The following is an 11553-nucleotide window of genomic DNA, read 5'->3' on the forward strand; positions in this document are numbered from 1 at the left end:
ATATAAAAATCTTCCTTTTTTTGAGAGGGGGTGGGAGAGAGAGAGAGAGAGAGAGAGAGAGAGAGAGAGAGAGAGATCTGCTGCCTTGACCAGGAATTGAACTGGCAACCCTTCAATGCATAGGATGATGCCCAACCAACTGAGCCACGCTGGCCAGGGCTAAAATCTTCTTTTGAATTACTTCTCATGGGTGAAATGGAAGGACCTAGTGTGCATTATCCTTCCATTTCCCTTCCTCCAGGCATATTGCCTCACCCTGCTGACCTCGTGTGGCACTTGGGGCCCTGGGATTTGAGAGGGCACAGATGGAATGAAAGTCATGCTCATAGCAGCCTGATGTGGGGTGTGGAAACCAGGTAACAGTCGCTGGAGAAGAGGCCTGGGAGTCTGAGATGAGGGCTCACTGGAAGTGCTGAGAACAGACACTGCAGACTCAAGTTCAAATCCAGATGCTGTCTCTTACTGCCTCTGTGACCTGGCGAAGGTGTGATCCTTCTCACCCTCAGGGAAGCCCTTCCTCATGGGGGCAATGACACTCCAACAGGGCCTACCTCAGAGGGTTGGTGGGATTTGATTAAAGGAGATAGAGTGTCTACAGTTCCTGCACCTCACAGAGACTTTGGTAGTCATGTCATCCTTCCCAGTCCTCTTTCCTTCTTTCTCTCCACCCTTCTCTGCCTCCCACCCCCATATGGTGGAGTGGCAGTGGGAGTATAGGGAGGAAAGAATGGCATTGTCTCCTCTTCCAAACCCTGCCCCCAATTCCCTCTGTACATCTAATAACCATTTAGCCCCGCCCCAGTTCCCTCATCTGTAGAATGGGAAAACATCCTCATGAGGTTATTATGAGGTTCAAATGAAATCACATAAGAGTCCTCAATAAAATCGAAGTCATTTCAATGATCTCAAGTGTCTCTCATCTTTAAAATACTTACCCTCCTATCCTGGCCAGTGTGTCTCAGTGGATGGAATGTTGTCCCCCACCCCCTTCTCACACTGAAAGTCCTGGGTTTGATTCTTGGTCAAGGGCACATACCTGGGTTGCAGCTTCAACCCCATGTCAAGGCACGTGTGAGAGGCAACAGATGGATGTGATTCTCTCACATCACTGTCTCTCTTTCTTCCCCCCACCCCTCTCTCTCCCTCTCCCTTTCTCTCTCTCTCAGTGGGGAACAGGGCCACTGAGAGCCTTGGACTCACATTTTTTATGTCACCAAGAAGAGGAGTTCTTTCCCATCAGCTCCAGCCAGAAGAATTGAGATTGGCAGCTGCTGTCACATGACCTTCCGGAACCAATCACTGTGGTAAAGTGCAGTGATTGTTCTAACTTGGCTCATGGGCCTCCCTCTGTAGTCAGGGGTTCAAGTCTGTGACCAGAAGGGTCAGGGGTGGGAAGTGGGAACACACTGGATAAGCTAACTGTCACTTGTCTGCCCAGCTCACACGCACCCTTTTTCCCATATGGACAATTTCAAAAATGTCCCTGTTTAAGGGAAAACTATGTTTCTGCCCTAGCCAGTGTTGCTAAAGTCAGTTGAGCATTGTCCCATGCACTGAGAGGTCACTGGTTCGATTCCCTGTCAAGGCACATGCCAAGGTTTCGGGCTTGATTCCCAGTAGTGGGCGTGCATCATTGATGTTTCTCTCTCTCCCACCCTCTTCCTCAAAAAAACCGAACAAAATATATTTTTTTTCAAAAGCCACATTGTTTATACCTCCTTTCCCTTGGGAGACAAGCAGAAGTCTATGGAATACTCCACCCTGTTAGGTCTGAACATGACCTTGCAAGGGTTGGGTGTGCCACCCCAACATACCCAATACATGGCCGTTATAGGGGAGGGACAGGATAGCCAGAAAACGTCTATTTTAAAAAGGGGAAAGGGAACAGGAGATGACGGCCAGTGGCCCAAAGGCCAGCATTTCCTGCTGGTCAGGAATGGTGAGTAAGCGGCAAACATGCTTGTCGACTCACCGTCCGTCTACTGAGTCCATGGTGGGCCACTGTGGCTTCCCTGTGCTCCGCCTGCTGGAGCCTCCACCCAGGGTTCACTTTGGCCACCCCTGAGGGCACTGCACAGGACTCTGCTCCCTCCTGGCATGGACTCTGGGGCCCAGGTTTGCTTTGGAATTGACCATCAGAAGCTCCTGCTTGTGGAGCCTAGAGGTCTTTGGCAAAAAAACCCTCTCACTGATCACATGTAGGGGGTGTTATTGACCAGCAAGCTATGACAGTTAAATCTGGACTATAGCCTGGTAGCTCTGTCTCTTAGCTCCTCTCCTCAAACTTCAGCTTGATGGCTTTGTCTGGCCTTTGCCTTAGATCCAGGGACCAGAGCTGATTTGCTTCCTGCCGGGCTCTTCCTTAACAAGAGCACAAAGAGGTCCCGGGTCCATCCCTTCTGCCCCTTCTCTTCCCACTTGGCTCTGTCCTGCACCCACATGGACAACTCGGTGGGCACATCCAAGCTCTGTTCACCCCATCCCCCACCCCCATCAGCCGTCTCTTAGCAGTACCATGGGCCAAGGGGTGTGTGACCTAAAACACAGCGCTGACTCAGAATAATGACTCAGGAAACGGCCCCTGTTGGGCTCGGGAAACAAGCTATGGGCCATTTGGGCAGGATATGATGTGATTTTAGGTGCTTTAGGTCTAGAAGAAGGTCCCAGGCTTTAGGTGGACATGTCTTCTTGTCTCCATGGCTCCTGTCCAGGGAGGGGGATGGGGTGAGAGTTGAGGAGAGGGAGGGCAGGAAGGGTAAGGGCCACAGGGAGGTCAGATTAGGACATTTTAAAGCATGGAGGCTTAGGACAGGGCCTTTCTTGCCTGGGTTAGGAGCCAGTTCTCCCTCTGTCCCTGGGCTGTCCCTCCGTAAGTGACACAAAATAATGGCCAGGAATTGCTAACCTTTTTCGGCAATGAGTGAATTTATATAGAAGGTATTTGGGAAAGGTCTGAAGACCAGACCTCCCCATTTCTCTTCCTCTGCTTCCTAGTCAGGACATTGATTTTAGCGCAGGGACAGAACTCAGTGGAGGCAGGGACCTCCGAGGGCACATAGCAGGTCAGGTTATGGGAGAGTGACAAGAAACTGGAAACTGCTGCTGAAAGTGGCAAATCCCTCTCCCCTCGCCCCACCTCCCAGTTCCCCCTGGCACACACTATGAGCAGGACCAGCAGGCAAAGGAGAAATGGGGGTTGTAGAGCCCCAGACCCGGCATCAGAGTACAGAAGGTGCATTTGGAGCTGGGAAACAATGGTTTCATAAACCGCACAGGCGGAGTTCACAATTCTTCAACCTGCAGGGGTCTGCTGCATTTGTTAAAGGCAGAAAGAGAATCTCAACATACATCCTGCTTTAATGTAAGCCAGGAAAAGTAGCCAGAGAATTCAATATCCTGACATTTTCCTGCCAAGCCTTTTCTAAAGCTTTAGCTGTGGGAACATACGGTTTGGATTACAATATACATCAGTTAATAGTTTAACCCCAGGGTGGGAGCAGGATGGAGGGGGTCAATGGGGGAAAGAAAGAGGGACATCTGTAATACTTTCAACAATAAAGATAAATTTTTAAAAATGGTTTAATCCCATGTAGCAAGGACTAGCAGATTCCCAACCCGATGGTGGGGGCGGGGGCGGGGACCCTCCCTTAGCTCCCCACCCCCTCTTGACTCATCTTATTTGATATTCTAAGTATGTCATTTGCAATGTTCTGTATCAGCTTTGGTTGTTGGTTGCAACAGAAACAGATTCGGATTCATTTAGATCCCACTTAAGTTTACTGGGAAAATACGGGGATCTACGTGAAAGTAATAGTAACCTGGCCATGGCTGGTGGGGTGAGGGAAGAAGCCAGATGGCTTTGAGTGTTTCCTGGCCTTTCTCCAGATCACTGTTGTCAGACTCAGCTCCAGTTTCCTTCTATCCTGGAGTTTCTACTCAGATTTAAGATTCCTGCAGGGCAGGACCTGATTGGCTCAGTTTGGGTCAGGTGGGTATCCCTTGGGCCAATCCCTGTGGCCAGGAAACTGGAGTACATTGATTGGCCAGGTCTGAGTATTGGCCAGATAATGAGCATTGAGGCTGATAATTTCCCAAGAGAACCCCATTATTGGGGAAAGGGCAGTTCCCGTAAGGAAAGAAAGGTGCTGTTACCAGAAGAAGGTCAGAAGTAGTTTGGGAAGATAAAAACAAGTGGCCATGAAGGCCGGCAAACTAGGAGTTCAAGATTATGGGAAGAGAAAGTAACCACACTCTAAACGGCTGGAAAGAGGGGAAGCTGCTTCTTAATCCACACAGACCCACAGACTGTCCTGCTGGCAGGGCTCATACCTGACTGGACTCCTTGGTCCTTGCCGCCTGGCTCTGTCTTCACTCTGATGTGCTCAACAAGGAATGTGTTTTGATCATGCACTGTCCTGGGTTCCTCTTGTATGTCCTTCCTCCTCCTCTTTTCTGTTCTTTGCATGACCACTGCTCTAGTTATGGAGGACTGCCTTCCTTAGATTTGCTCATCAAGACTAATATTTCTAGGGGGGATAAGAACACATTTGTATTACCTTAACTAATAAAAAAAAAGACTAATATTTCTAGAATCTTTTTCCTATAGGATTTGCTTTTGCAACTGTGAGGTAGGAAGAGACCAGATAAACTAGTTCCACAAGGATTTTAATATCTGAGACCTTAATGAGTTGTTACTGTCACAGCATAATGCGCGTTTACTGAGAATTCAAAGGAGAAATCTTAGGCTCCATGGGGGGCTCTTGGTGAAGGCATCTTAGGGCTTTGGTACCTCTCAGACCTTGCAGATGTTTGCCTGATCTGCTCCAGGTGTGACTGCCTTGATCCTGATACCAGGTATATGCACGCCCCTCATGCACCCAACACTGAGTCCTGGGTTCTGAGAGCCTACCTTGTAACCTGAAAAGAAATAATGCTTTGCATTAAATTCCAACCAGGAGTAGGCATGCAGTCTGTCTGCATCGAACTGTTTGACCAAATGTATACCAAGGTGACAGTCACAGACTTTAACAATTGGTCTGGCAGGGGTACTGAGCAATCAGGTCCAGGATGCTGAAGAAGGGGTTCCTCAGGCCCCTGGGGTCTGTGTCTCAGAGCCTCTGAGGGCACTGTGATGGGAATGAGGGGCAGGGCTGCGGGTGATAGGATACTGTCCATGAGGAATGTGAAGGTAAAGGTGGGACAAATGAGACAGGTGTAGATATTGTAGGAGGTCCTCTGAAGAAGCAGGTAGAAAGGACTCCCTGTTGAATTGGCCATTCCGGAGACCGGCCTTGTGTGTGCTCTTGTTGCCCCAAGATGTGCTTGCACTAGGGCCACTGACTCATGTCCTTGCTGCCATTGTTTTCTGTGGGCTCAGAGGCCCAACTTTAGCCAGATTTCTTGGCACTGTGCCAACTTTCCTCTGCGCTTCATTTCATCTCTTTCAAGTCCTTGCATGTCACTGCGATATAATTCAAAACCTTTATGGGCTAGGATCCAATGAACCCAACCCAAAGAGGAAACTGACTTTCTCATTGTTTATTTGGAACCATGAAGTAGAATACATTGGACACTTGTTTTCAATGTTTCATTGAGCTGGAACTGAATTGAAACAGCTATTTCCAGTGAAGCTTTCCGATGTGGAATGATTTAGAGTAGGGGTTCTCAAATTACGGCCCGTGGGCCACATGCAAATACAAATATTGTATTTGTTCCCATTTTGTTTTTGTTTTTACTTCAAAATAAGATATGTGCAGTGCGCATAGGAATTTGTTCATAGTTTTTTTTAAAACCATAGTCCGGCCCTCCTACGGTCTGAGGGACAGTGAACTGGCCCCCTGTTTAAAAAGTTTGAGGACCTCTGATTTAGAGGCTTCCCATGTTAGATCAAGAGGACTAATTAGAATATGAAGTGACCCCAAACTTTCCTTGCTCTGATCATTATCACGGGCTATCTCACTCTTTGCTTAGAATTTTGTTAGTCAGAGGCTACAAAACCTTGTATGAAGCTGGGGTATTCTAAAGTACTCTGGGTCTATTCCAGCAAGTACTCCACCAGGTATCTCTGTGTAAATGATCTCGGGCTAGGTCTCTGTCCTAACCTCTGTGAATCCCACAGTAGACAGTGTTATCTGTCACTAGCTGGCTCTACTCAGTGAAACCTGGGCACATAGGTATGGTATCGTGTATGGTGATATTATATACTGCTGGGGCTGCCTGTCCAGTAGCCATTCATCCTGCTTTGGTTGCAATATGGCAGAGCTCACCTGCTACAGTAGAGGTTGACCATGCATGGTTTCCCAGACTCCTCTGTAGCCAGCAATGGCCATGTGACGCAGCTCTGCCAAAAAGACATAAATGGAAGTATTTTGGGAGAGCTTCTGGGGAAGATTTTCCTCTCTGATAAAAAGAGAGACGTGAGAGAATGACTCTCTTACAATTCTTGTTGGCTCCTTCCTGATGTGATGTCAGTAACCAAGGCGGCTATTTTGGGGCCATGAGGCAACAGCCTAAGGATGAAAGTGGAGTCTTCTGAGGATTCTGAGAATGGTGAGGAGGATGGGAACAGATTACATCCTTGATAATAATTGTTGAGCAGCTGCACCAAACCTGGAAAAGAACTTCCTACTTTCAGGAATGAAACTCCTGTTGTACAGAGCACGTTTAGACAGGTATTCTGTTACTTACTGCCCAAAGCATCCTATTTAGTACCAAGTAGACTGCTTGGTAATTAATAAGTTCTTGTTTAATGTTTCTTAGGAGGAAGAAGCCACTGGTCCTGATGCCTGGCTACCTCTTCCTCATTGTTATCCCATTTACTCATTTACTTGTTGGTTCACCTTACAAAGTTTTTTAGTGAGGGCAGGACTCTTGACTATTTGGTTTGCTACTGCAGTCCCAAATCCCATCTATAATAATAAAAGCGTAATATGCTAATTAGACTGGACAGCAAACAACCTTCCGGATGAAGCCGCAGCAGAAGGGGCCAAGGAAGAGGCAGTTAGGAGTGATCAAGCAGGCAGGCAGAGTGGTTAGGAGCAATGAGGCAGGCAGGCGAGTAGTTAGGAGCGATCAGGCAGGCAGGTGAGTGGTTAGTGGCGATCAGGCAGGCAGGCAGGCAGGTGAGCAGTTAGGAGCCAGCGATCCCAGATTGCAAGAGGGATGTCTGACTGCTGGTTTAGGCCCCATCCCCATCCCCCGAGGGGTCCCGGATTGAGAGAGGATGCAGGCTGGGCTAAGGGATTCCCCTCCACTCCCCCCCCCCGCACCCGCACATGAATTTTGTACTGGGCCTCTAGTTATGTAATAAATGGTCATGAGTATGGACAAGTACATTTCCTCCCTCCTAGAAGGCAAGTCTGCACAGAAAGTCAAATAGCTTGTGAATACACAAGCAGACAAGGGGCAATAGTTGCATGACTTAAATGATTGAATTTGCTGAACCATGATACCCCAGCACACCCATTCCCACACAGAGATCTCCCCTGACTCCTGCTCGTGACCCACCACCTCAGTGCTGAAGACCCCTGCCAATTCTTGCTTCCAGTGCCTAAGGTCCTGGTTAATAGGCTACCCCATCAGACTTAAGTTGCTTTAGATATGTTAATATCTACTTGGTTAATACTTAATAGGGTTAAGGTCAGACCTGGGAACAATCTTTTCTTTTAGAAGACTTTGCATATATTGGTTCTGATCTATTGTATGTATTTTATAGTTAATTTTAAGAACTGTGAAAGCAGACTCATATAGGACTTATCTTCACTTCTTTAAAAGTTTGTTAGTTATTCTATTTGTTTAGATTCCTTCAGGATCTGCATTGCTAATTATTTTAGCCAACAATGGTCTGTGGGGTGGTCAATGCCCATTCAAGGGGGAGATTTAACTCTAAAGATTAAAGCCTTCTGGAAGGCAGTGTTAGGTAAGGGGGAAGGCTGAAAACATGCATAGGCATACAACCGTGTTCTGCACTTAACAACTAAAAAAATATTCTTGCAAGGTTGTCTGTAATAAGATCCTTGGAAAATCCTCATCTTCAGTGGAACTTAACCTTCCAGCTCAACGTACTCTGTGCTAATCAGGTGTGAGGGAAACAAGCAAATCTGGACCTGGAACTCCCACAGGTGAGGTATTCGATGCCTGGAATCTTTAGCAGAAGAATCTCAAGACCTTGTCTCCATTTTCTACCTCAGACCAAAGGGGACATTTAATGACCAGATCACGCTCCTAAATTTATTATCTTGAAACAATAGGCAGGGGAGGTTTTGTTTTGACCAAGGGCACTGCAATGGGCCAGCACTGTGTGGCCTCCTTTTGTTTCCTGTTTGGGCTGCTTTTGAACTTGGAGTAAATTTCCATTCTTACCATGCTTTCTTTCAAGGGTGCTAACCATGGTTGAAAGGAGGTGGAAGAGAAGTGGTAGAGACAAGCTGAGGCCGGAGGGCTTTTCCTAGAGAGCTGACTCCTGAGGCGTGCCATGGCCCAGCGTCAGCCCTGATGGGGTGCCCAGAGCCTGTCTGGAATGCATGGAGGCTGGATCTCAGCACTCTCATCTCTAGTGTTAGGAGCATTCCCTGAACATGTGTAACTGCCCTTAGTATCCATTCTCACCCCTGTGTGCGGAGGACAATGATAGTTGAGAGGATACCCCAGGGGATGGGCCCATAAATATGAATTGAACAGGCTTTGCTCAAATACACCTCTGGTGCTACTACCATGTATAAGAAATGAGTAAGATTCTAGCACCTCGAGATACAAGCGACACATACTTGCCCATGTGATTGTCAATATACACGATAGCTATAAAAGGCATGCGACTTTTAAACAAGATTTACACGACACTGAGCTGTGATTATAATTTATTCATATTCTTACAAAGAAATTTGTTATTACAGACAATAGGAAAAAATACGAGTGCTCCCTAAGAAAATGCAAAAAATACTCACTGAGATCAGGCTAATACTTAGTAACAAAAATTGCTTGTGAAAATCAATACCTTTTAAATTAGACAATATACAAGGCTTTGAAATGTTCCTATTTACAAGTCTGTGTGAGCTCATGGGAGAAGGCCTGTAATTAGCACACTGGGGAGGCCCATTCTGAAGATCTGACTTGGAGTCATTTCAGAGGCCTCTGGTTCACTCCCACCGCCCAGGCTCTTCCTCCTGGTCATCCTTGGTCATGCTGGCCCTTAGTCCTGCGCCCCCTCCCCCAAGTCCTATTTCACAGATTCCCTTACCAGAGAGATTTCAGTTCAAACACTGAAAATTTAGTTTTTCCACAGGAACATACGTGACTCTATGACAGTTGCAAAAGGCTTTGGTCACAGGGTTTTTAAACTGGAACAATGTTTGTTTTCCTGAGAAAAGGAAGAAGTGAACTCTCCCTCAAGTATTTGTAGGTTTACTTCCCTTTTTATGCATGTCTATTGATTCAGCAAACTGTATATATAAATATTTTTTAAAATATATTTTTATTGATTTCAGAGAGGAAGGGAGAAATAGAAACATCAGTGATGAGAGAGAATCATCGATCAGCTGTCTCCTGCATGCCCCCACACTGGGAATTGAGCTGGAAACCGGGGCATGTGCCCTGAACAGGAATCAAACCATGACCTCCTGGTTCATAGGTTGACCCTTAAACACTGAGCCATACCAGCTGCATGTATATTTTGCACTGGAGCACTGCAAACCCGAAGAGGGAAAATCCTTTAAGATTCCACAGTTTCTCTTTCTGCATTCTCCATATTGAACTGATACAAACTGAAGGAGAAGGGGATTGGCAGAACTTTCTACCACCATCTCCAGCCCATTTGGCTATAAAAATCTTTATAGAACGGATAACTTTTAAAAGAAAAATGGGAGAATCCTTTAACTGGATGTCTTTTTGGTGGCTCAAATATCATTGGTTTCTGAGAGAGAATATTTTGAGTGTTCAGAAAATAACACACTTTTAAAGTCAAAATTTAACAACTTCTAAACACCTAGAAGCAATTTCACTGTAACTTTCAGTCTTTGTAACATGTAAGATATCCTCAAAGGAATTGAAAATATGATTTTAAAGGGCCCTCAGTTGTTGATGACTTAATTCTACACAATCATGACATTTACAAGATTAATTTAAGGATTAAAGTAAAAATAGCTATGCCGAACATTTTATTAAACTGTGACTTTTTTAGCCCTGGCTGTTGTGGCTCAGTTGGTTGGGCGTTGTGTTCAATTGGGGGTTGCCGTATTCAATTCCCCGTCAGGGCACATGCCTGGGTTGTGTGTTCTCACCCCGTAGGGGACCTGTAGGAGGCATCCAATCAGTGATTCTTTCTCATCATTGATGTTTCTATTTCTCACTCCCTCCCCCTTCCTCTCTGAAATCAATGAAAATATATATGTTTTTAACAACCTGAGAAATATTTTTTAAAAATCTTTTTAAAAATGTAACTTTCTATACTATTTAGGAACTGGTTAAGCCAAGAACTTCTCTTATCTCATTGAAGACAAATCCATTCTCACAAGAAAAAGATAATAAACTCCTCCTAAAAAATCCCTTGCAATCTCCAAGAAAAGTAACAATACAGAATAATGTTGACTGACAGAAATTCTTTCTCCCTAACGCAGCTCTGTTAGCCTGAAAAGAAACAACCATCTTCTGCAAGTGAAACCCACACATTGACAACACAGAGGCCGTCCTGCTGAGGAGCCGGGAGCAAGCTCAGCACTTTATCAGCCTTGCCATGCTGACCACAGCTTATCATGTGTAACGTGCATTGATTTTTCACAAGTCAAACAGCTTATCTGAGATTTTGGGGTTGACTTCGATTTTACGACCATGAATTCCGTTTCCTTAAGGCTTTATTTGGTTTACAGAGCTTAATTTTTAATACTGTTAACCCCATCTAGCCAACCAAACATAAAAAACGTCAATAAATATCAATAATTAGCTCTAGTCTCAGTTCCTCTTTCTGCTGGAGCATTTTGGCTTTGTAAATACACTCCAGTCTTCATGGCAATGCCCCACGAGGGTTTAACATTCCATAGCCAGAGCGTGTGGTCCCGATGCGTCTCTCACATGTTTAGGGATGTCCCTGAAGTCTAAGAGAAAACTGCAAAATGAGCTTAAGAACAGATAGCTGGTGGGTTAGCAGGAAAGAGGTTACTAGTGAAAAACAACGATTTACTGAGACTGGAAGCCAACTGGGGCAGTTAGTCAGAAATGACCGTGACCACCGTTGTGGATGAAGGTTGCTCTCACAGAGGGCTTTCCACCAACATTTTCTTGGCTTGTAGGTAGAAGATACGGTTTTCTTCAGGGTAAGTGACTTTACTGAGGGGCATCCTGTAGAAGTTGGGGTTTTTCGTGGTCAGCAAGAGGAACAGTAGTGTGGCCAAACAGAAGGGCCAGGTGGCAGATGGCAGTCCGGCCTGAGGAGAAGAGACGAGCACGAGTTCCTTTGAGATCCTGTCGGAAAGCTAATCCACACATAGCACCACCTCTCACTCCATCCTCATTCTGCTGGGGATTGGCCACGGGGGTAGGGAGGGGATGTGGGGGGGGGGGGGG

The 11553-nt window shown here is 46.0% G+C and overlaps 1 protein-coding gene across 4 annotated transcripts in view; it reads right to left on the reverse strand.

Moving 5' to 3' along the window:
• SLC14A1 (solute carrier family 14 (urea transporter), member 1 (Kidd blood group)) overlaps window positions 1–11553 on the reverse strand; it is a 46101-nt gene that overhangs the window by 2399 nt on the left and 32149 nt on the right. For all 4 annotated transcript variants that reach the window (XM_015565544.1, XM_015565543.1, XM_015565545.1 and 1 more), the window contains one exon: window positions 10396–11414. In XM_015565544.1, the coding sequence (XP_015421030.1) occupies window positions 11241–11414 (174 nt within the window). In that variant the 3' untranslated portion in view covers window positions 10396–11240. The remainder of the gene's footprint in view (window positions 1–10395; window positions 11415–11553) is intronic.

Source organism: Myotis davidii, unplaced genomic scaffold, assembly GCF_000327345.1.
Source record: "Myotis davidii unplaced genomic scaffold, ASM32734v1 scaffold259, whole genome shotgun sequence".
Lineage (NCBI taxonomy): Eukaryota > Metazoa > Chordata > Mammalia > Chiroptera > Vespertilionidae > Myotis > Myotis davidii.